The sequence below is a fragment of the Symphalangus syndactylus genome, chromosome 8 (assembly GCF_028878055.3).
Source record: "Symphalangus syndactylus isolate Jambi chromosome 8, NHGRI_mSymSyn1-v2.1_pri, whole genome shotgun sequence".
Classification (NCBI taxonomy): domain Eukaryota; kingdom Metazoa; phylum Chordata; class Mammalia; order Primates; family Hylobatidae; genus Symphalangus; species Symphalangus syndactylus.
Window position 1 is genome coordinate 132,267,546 of NC_072430.2, and position 8,919 is coordinate 132,276,464.

Below are 8,919 nucleotides of genomic sequence, written 5' to 3' on the forward strand. Positions count from 1 at the left end.
ATGGGAATGAAGTTCTCTAAAGCCATCTAACTGACCCATCTCTAGGTTTTCTTTTTTAATTTGATCCTACAAGCTGCTGTCAGATATATATTCCTGAAATGCCATTTTTTATTGTGCTATAGAATTCACTTGCAAAAGAAACATCAAAGTCTTCACAGTCTAAAGTTCATAACTACTCTCAAATTTTATTTCCAACTTAAATCTACTAACTCCATTGGATAAACTTTCCACTGTAGGTAAATTGCTTTCCTTCCTGTTTCCTGAATAAGTCTTCTATTTTCCCTTAACAACGTGTAGCCTACCTTAAAATTCTAATAATAACTAACATTTATTGAGTCATTACTATGTCCCAAGCCCTATTCTATGTGTTTTATATGTGTTATCACATTTACACTTCATAATAACCCTATGATATAGATATTATTTTTCCATCAGGGAATTCAGGTATAAAAAGATCAGGTCACATCTTTCCAGAAGCAGAGGATCAGTTTACATAGGATGATCCCAGACTGCACTGCACCACACCCTCTACCGTCTGCTTCTCCTTCCTCTCCACCTATTCAAGTCCAGTTTTCCATTCAAGAAGGCTCTGCCTTCTTCATAAAACCTCCCTTTCTTCTATCCAATTGGAAGTAATTTGTCTCTTCTCTTGTAAGTCTTGATATTCACCAGCAACTACTTTGAGACAACTCTTATTGGGCTATTAGTTAAATCTTTTTTCTTCCTTACTTTTCCCAATTATTTCTTCTCATCTCTCTTTTTTATGTATTTATTTGAGACCAAGTTTCACTCTGTTGCCCAGGCTGGAGTGCAATGGAGTTTTACTCTTGCCTCCCAGGCTGGAGTGCAATAACGGAATCTCGGTTCACTGCAACCTCTGCCTCCCCGGTTCAAGTGATCCTCCTGCCTTAGCCTCCCGAGTAGCTGGGATTATAGGCACCCACTTGTATTTTTAGCAGAGACGGGGTTTCATCACGTTGGCCAGACTGGTCTTGAACTCCTGACCTCAGGTGATCCACCCCCCTCGGCCTCCCAAAGTACTGGGATTACATGCGTGAGCCACCATGCCCCCTATCATCTCTCTTATTAATTTGAAGTAATTTAGACATATATATCTTTATATCACCTGTATTGCCTTGCACATTACAAGGGTTCAGCAAATGCTTGCTGATTAGGTTTGATTTTGCTCAAATGTTTATCTTTCACAATAGGATTACAAGCAGGAAGTTAATGGATAGATGCACTGAATAGCAACCTCTATTTAGGACAGCAACACCTGGTTATATTTAACTGGCATGCTTATGCACTTGAGCCATGCTTTATGTAGGAACTTATGCTACTGACTAATAGGTCACATATTTGAATCCCCTGTGGTTTCCAATGACCTGGATTTTACAGGTTGGCTGATTGGGGCTTGGTACCACTGTGTATCCCCAAGAAGCCAAGCAGAGCTGCCTGCCTGTACGTAGGTGAATCTGAATGCAAATACACTTTGAATGAGTTCTAGTCATTGCCCAATATCATTTTTTTTTTCTAATTTTGGTTTAAAAGTTCAAGAAAAGCAAAGAGCCTATTAGATGGTATCTGTGATCTGTATAGGAGTCTAGTCTAGTCTTTGGGTAATTACTCTTTGGGATTCCTCTTACAATGGAAGGCATTATTGTTAGTATTAAATATGGTAATGGGCAATATATCCATGCAACAAACCTACACATGTACCCCCTACATCTAAAATTAAAAATATATGCATGGGGCTGAGGCAGGAGAATTGCTTGAACCTGGGAGGTGGAGGTTGCAGTGAGCCGAGATTGTGCCATTGTGCTCCAGCCTGGGCAACAAGAGCAAAACTCTTGTCTCTCTCTCTCTCTCACTCTCTCTCTCTCTCTATATATATATACATACATATATATGTGTGTATATGTATGTATATACACACATTTATACAACATATAATATATATATTAATATGCATATATGTGTGGTACTTGGTCCAGGATTCACCAGAATGTTGGAGTGCCCTGAGTCCAGATTTCTTCAACCTCTGTCTACCTTTTCTCAACTTAACCTGTGCAATCCACCATCTCTTTGGCTCTGTGAAGTGTCCCTAATGGACATCCTTTTGCCACGTCCATTAATGTCTATTTTTCCTCTAGGGCAGTGTAGCAGTGTACAGAACCCTTCTTTCCTTTCCTATAAGAAGGAAAGAGAAACAGATTACTTTTTTTTTCTTAAATAAGCGTGCTCTCCCACTATCTACAAAATATAGAAAAAGTACCCAGTTACAACGTTCAAGATACAAGCAAATAATTCAATTTTGTTTAGAGAAAACAAGAAACTTTTAATTGTTGTTAATCTATTTGATATTGATTCAATCAAGAGCAGAGCCTCTGAATGGCAATTTCCACATTACTGTGATACTTGTTCATACCTCATTAGTTATCTGAATACCTGGCTTGAAAGTTGGCTGTGGGGGTGGGGAAACCTAATGAAACAATTCTCACTACTTGACTTGTAATAAATACACTTTCTTTTTTTTTTTGGAGACAGAGTCTTGCTCTGTCGCCCAGGCTGGAGTGCAGTGGCGTGAACTTGGCTCACTGCAAGCTCCGCCTCCCGGGTTCACACCATTCTCCTGCCTCAGCCTCTCCGAGTAGCTGGGACTACAGGTGCCCGCCACCACGCCTGGCTAATTTTTTTGTATTTTTTTTTTAGTAGAGATGGGATTTCACCGTGGTCTCGATCTCCTGACCTCGTGATCCGCTCGCCTCGGCCTCCCAAAGTGCTGGGATTACAAGTGTGAGCTACCGCACCCGGCCAATAAATACACTTTCTAGCACATTCACTGCATGTGGCCAATAAATACACTTTCTAGCACATTCACTACATGTTGAAATTTACATTTTGACCTAATTGTATGGAGGATTGGTAGGAAAACAGTGAGCAGTTGCAAGTAGGTGATTCCCGACTACTCCTCATATTTCCCTGTCTCCAATCTTCTTTTTTTTTTTTTTTTTTTGAGATGGAGTTTCGCCTAGGCTGGAGTGCAATGGCGCAATCTTGTCTCACTGCAACCTCTGCCTCCTGGGTTCAACTGATTCTCCTGCCTCAGCCTCCCGAGTAACTGGGATTACAGGCGCCTGCCACCATGCTTGGCTATTTTTTGTATTTTTAGTAGAGACGGGATTTTGCCGTGTTGGCCAGGCTGGTCTCAAACCCCGACCTCAGGTGATCCGCCTGCCTTACCCTCCCAAAGTGTTGGGATTATAGGCGTGAGCCATCGCGCTCGGCCCCCTGTCTCCAATCTTTACTGAAGCCGTTTCCTGTGATAGACAGTCCCTGTCAGAGTCCTTCCAATTCCTCTTCTCCCACAGACAATCAGACTTGATTTATTTTTCCCCATACATCTAAGAAAGTCATTCGCTAGGGTTCTTGTTGCAGGTGCTTTTATTGGAATTTCTTTTCATGCATTTCTTATCAGACTGGGAGCTTGTGGATTCATCTTGTTAGGTTCTCACAGTGCCCTGCAGAGCCACTTTCTCCTAAGAGGAAGACAATCCAACAACTGTTTGTTAAATTGAGTACACTGCTCCCTGCAAGTTTATATGATGGGAAAGTATTATGGTGCATCAAAGTAGAGGTTCATGGGCCTCTTTAAGTAAAAACAGACAAATCCTGGAGATTAGAGGGTTGGAAAGAAACGTCTACCAGGTGAAGGCATGGAAGAAGTGCTAGTTCAATGTATGTTTTACAATATAGTTATTGAAGCAATTTAACTGTTTTGTCTTTAATCTGGAATATTGGAAAAAATTACCAAACATTGGCAGGAAATTATTACATTCCAAAATTTGAGGGAAAAATATGAACCAAAAACTAATTATTTTACACAGGGGTTCATCCTTGAAACATGGTACCTGAAGCCAACTAAGTGTAGGCAGGACTTAGAGGGCTGTACAACAGAACCACAGTGCTGAACCACTTCATTATCTTTCTGGTTTGAAAAGTAGTACACAGTTGCACTCTCAAAAAAGTAATCTTTAAGACTTCTTGTACAGTAACTAAAAATTAATCTGAAGAAAGGCCAGTGTTAAAGATCTAGCTCATATGGCTGGGTGCGGTGGCTCATGCCTGTAATCCTAGCACTCTGGGAGGCTGAGGTAGGTGGATTGTCTAAGCTCAGGAGTTCAAGACCAGCCTGGGCAACATACTGAAACCCCATCTCTACTAAAGTACAAAAAATTAGCCGGGTGTGGTGGCACACGCCTGTAGTCCCAGCTACCTGGGAGGCTGAGGCATGAGAATTGCTTGAACATCAGAGGCAGAGATTGCAGCGAGCCAAAATCACACCACTGCACTCCAGCCCCGGTGACAGAGCGAGACTCCAACTTAAAAAAAAAAAAAAGATCCAGATCGTAATATTATTCCAGGGTGTCATTATTCAGAGTTCTCCTGAGAAACAGAACCAGTAGGAAACATGAATAGATAAATGAGATTTGTTATGGGAATTGGCTCATGTGATTATGGATGCCAAGAAGTCCCATGATCTGCTCTCTGCCAGGAAAGCCAGTGGTGCAATTCAGTCCAAGTCAGAAGGGCTGAGAACAAGGGCAGCCAATGGTGTAAGTCCCAATCAGAGTCCGACTGAGACTGAAGAACCAGGGTGCTGATGTCTGAGAGCAGGAGATGGATGTTCTAGCTTAAGAGGAGGGAGAGAGAATTCCCCTCACTCTATCTTTTTGTTCTATTTGGGCCCTTAAGGGACTGGCTGATACCTGTCTTAGTCCATTTTTTGTTGCTATAACAGAATACCTAAGACTGGGTAATTTATAAAGAACAGAAATTTATTCTCTTACAGTTCTGGAGGCTGGGAAGTCCAAGATTAAAGCACTGGCATCTGGTGAGGCCTTTCTGCAGCTTTGCATGATAGAAGGCAAAAGGGCAAGAGAGAGATAAACTATGTGTCCTCACTTGGCAGAAGAGCAGAAGAGGGTGAATTCACTCTCACAGGCCCTTGTTTTTTTTTTTTCTTTTTGAGATGGAGTCTGGCTCTGTCACCTAGGCTGGAGTGTGGTCTGGGCTCACTGCAACTTCCACCTCCCAGGTTCAAGTGATTCTCCTGACTCAGCCTCCTGAGCAGCTGAGATTACAGGCACCCACCACCATGCCTGGCTAATTTTTGTACTTTTAGTAGAGATGGAGTTTCACCATGTTGGCCAGGCTGGTCTCGAACTCCTGACATAAAGTGATCCACCCACCTCGGCCTCCCAAAGTGTTAGGATTACAGGCGTGAGCCACCACACACGACCTCACAGGCCCCCGTTTATAGTGGTATCAGTTCCTTCATGAGGGCACAGTCCTCACGATCTAAACACCTCCCATTAGGCCCCACCTTCCAACACTATTGCATTGAGATTGTTTCCAACACGTGACTTTTGGGGAACACGTTCAGACCATAGCAACGCCCACCCATGTTGGTGAAGGTGATCTTCTTTACTCAGTCCACTGATTCAAATGCTAATCTCTTTTAGAAATACCCTCACAGACATATCCAGAAATAATGTTTACCAGCTATCTGGACATCCCTTACCCAGTCAAGTTGACACAGAAAATTTACCATCATGCAGGGGAACCATAGTTCCTGCAACTCTGGGTCCTGAGGGGACCTGAGAGGACTCTTGGGTTCTCCTTGTCTTGTGCTCCTTGGCATGGCCTGGGGTGACTGATAAGAGCACTATATTCTGAGAACAGACACACAGGGCTAGAACCTGTAGATTTCATTGATGGCCTTCACTATTCTATTTTTCCTTTTCATTTTTCCTTTGACAGGAAAGAGTAGTCTGCATAGGGATGGCCAATTGGAAGTAATCATTTCAAGTTAGCATTCTGTGGGGGACTGGTCCAGGATCAACCAGGCCCCGGGGACTGCCAGAAACATGCCTTCAGCATTATCCTCCTTCCTTAACAGGCTGATGATAACAGAAGCCTCTTTGAGTTTGGAAAGTGGCTTGGAAGCGTTCTGCCGAGGATGTGCTTTTATCATCTGCACAACACGAAGGATGCCTGTCATAACCCTTGATAATGCAGGATCCCCTCTTCTCTGAATCAGAGAGTCCTGACTCATGTTACAGGGCTAGCAAATAGCCGAGGAGCTCTGCCTGGGGAGGACAAAATAACATAACCTGAGACCACTCTTTCCTTTTCCATATTCAAAGTGCTCTCCTCCATCTAAAGGGATGTTTTGCAAATTAATAAATAGTTACAAATAATGTAGGAATGAAAAAATCTTTGTCCTGGGCTGATACAATGGAGAAATGTACAATAGCTAAGGGAAATTGTAACCCCACTCTGACTTTTACAATGACCAGAAAAAGAAAAGGGAGTTGTTAGACGTTTACTGTTCTATGTGATAGATGGCTTTAAAAAAACAAGTGAAAGCTAAATTTAGCAAGTTTTTGAAGTCAGAAGGACCCATTAAGGAAGTGTCCAAAAGGCCATGTGAGATTCTGCTTTGGATATTTGCATAAGCAACAGGGAAGCGGCATGGAGTCTTAGGTCAATATTCTCCCCCAGAGTTAGTATATAAGCTCCACCCCCAGCAGAAAGAGGCATCCTATCTCCCTCACCTCTCCTGAGTCCTCTCTTCTCACTTCACCTGAGACCTCTCTACTGACACCATGGGTTGCTGTGGTTGTGGTGGCTGCGGTGGCCGCTGCAGTGGTGGCTGTGGTGGCTGTGGTGGTGGCTGTGGTGGTGGCTGTGGTGGTGGCTGCGGTGGTGGCTGCGGTGGTGGCGGTGGTGGCTGTGGCAGCTGCACCACCTGCAGGTGCTACCGGGTGGGCTGCTGCTCCAGCTGCTGCCCCTGCTGCCGCGGCTGCTGTGGGGGCTGCTGCAGCACGCCCGTGATCTGCTGCTGCCGCCGCACCTGCACCTCACGTGGCTGTGGCTGTGGGAAGGGCTGTTGCCAGCAGAAGTGCTGCTGCCAGAAGCAATGCTGCTGCTAGGTGGGCTGGCCTGGCCTCTGTCCTGTGGCAGGATATGCTGGGGACTTTTCTTCACCCCATTCACCTGCCTTACCCATCCTCTGGGTATCCTAGCACTTATGCTCTTGGGCTGTAACTTTGCTCCTGAATTCTGGGGTCATGTATTTTCTGCTTTGGGTGTTTCCAGTCTCCCTACATGAAAAGTTTCCTCTCTAATATCAAGCAGCCAAAACAAAGACATGAGGATAACCTACCTCTTCAGGAAGAGTCTACATCACTGAGCTTAATCAAAGAGGATCATGATTCCCAACAGACTTTTTGATGTACATGATCATTTCATTTCCATTAGTGTGCTTTTCTCTGCTCCTTTTCTGTCTTGTATTCCTATTTGTCAATAGCTACCTTCTAAATTTCCTAATAGATAAAAATATATCATTAAAAGTTTATCTTTGCCTTTGTTTTTGGTTTGAACATATCTCACATTCTAGAAAATCTTAATCTCTCTTAGAAAGCCTTTGGTGGATGGGCAGTGATAGCGGAGCAAGTTAAAGACCCTGAGAGTAGCTTCCTGCCTCTGTTGTTTGTGCACTCTAGTTACCAAACAGAATACTTGAATGTCCAGCTTCTCTCTACAGTTTGTATTCAGTTTTGAGATGGGAGGTTCCATTAAAAAATAGACAAGCTGGGCCGGGCGCGGTGGCTCACATCTGTAATCCCAGCACTTTGGGAGGTCGAGGCGGGCAGATCACCTGAGGTTGGGAGTTCGAGACCAGCCTGGCCAACATGGTGAAACCCCATCTCTACTAAAAATACAAAAAAGTTAGCCGGGCGTGGTGGTGCACACCTGTAATCCCAGCTACTCAGGAGGCTGAGGCAGGAGAATCGCTTGAACTCAGGAGACAGAGGTTGTAGTGAACCAAGATTGTGCTACTGCACTCCAGCCTGGGCCACAGAGTGAGACTCTGTAAAAAAAAAAAAAAAAAGACAAGCTTCCTGAATGCATTCAAAAATCCTGTTTTATTTACAAGGAACTAATTCAAACAAATTTTCAGAAGCACACCTATTTGCAAAATGCAGGTGATTTGCTTTAGTTTTCCATCTGCTGGGGCCATTTACTCCTTGCCTGGAGGGCAGAGTTCCATCCTTTGTTAGAAGCCTAATTTTTACCACCCCCCACTACACCATAAATTCAGCCAACAGTGCACATTTAGAACTGTGGTATTATCGATTTCGCTTTCACATTTCCCTAACCACAAAATTAATGCCATCAGGTTGTACTGACTGCGTAGGCATTGATGAACATTGGATTTGGGATTTATCTTAGCCCTCCTGGCCTTCTTATATCCACCTTGGGCCCCACTTCTTATTTTCAAGTCAATTGCTATTTGCTTTTCTGTCTAAATTAATTTAACCGTGATTGGAGTATTGTTAAGGCTTATGGTTTCTTTCTAATTCATTTCAGATATTACTTAATAACTTAAACTGTGATTTATGTTTTCATTCATTTCTTCTTTTTCTGAATTCATAAGCCGAAGGGGCCTTGAGATTAGAATAATCTAATCTGTGTCCCTTTGCCAGACGAGTTAGTCCATTTCTGATAGAAAAACCATTTTTGTGTGTATACGATCTATGGTGTTTTTTATACCTAGAGAGAAAAGTAGATAATAATTAGATAATCCTCACTAATCATCATTCACTTGGAAGGTATAAATTGAAAGGCAAATGATGTTTTATGACTCAGACCATGAGTAGTCTATAAAAGCATTAACAATTTTTAGAAGAGACTTCTTTCTCTTGACCGACGCTCATCAAGAGACTCCTAGATGTAGGCCGGGCCTGGTGGCTCGCACCTGTAATCCCAGCACTTTGGGAGGCTGAGGCGGGCGGATCACTTGAGGTCAAGAGTTTGAGACCAGCCTGGCCAACATGGTGAAACCTCATC

The 8,919-nt window shown here is 43.4% G+C and overlaps 1 protein-coding gene across 1 annotated transcript; it reads left to right on the forward strand.

Annotated features, from left to right (window-relative positions):
- The first annotated feature begins 6,671 nt into the window (after positions 1–6,671).
- Positions 6,672–6,998, forward strand: LOC129487298 (small cysteine and glycine repeat-containing protein 2-like). Its single transcript, XM_055287897.1, has one exon. The coding sequence runs from the start codon at positions 6,672–6,674 to the stop codon at positions 6,996–6,998; it is 327 nt and encodes a 108-aa protein (XP_055143872.1).
- Positions 6,999–8,919: the final 1,921 nt, after the last annotated feature.

Excerpts from the sequence above, each read along its gene's own strand:
- LOC129487298 (XM_055287897.1), top strand. The coding sequence starts at position 6,672 with ATGGGTTGCTGTGGTTGTGGTGGCTGCGGTGGCCGCTGCAGTGGTGGC.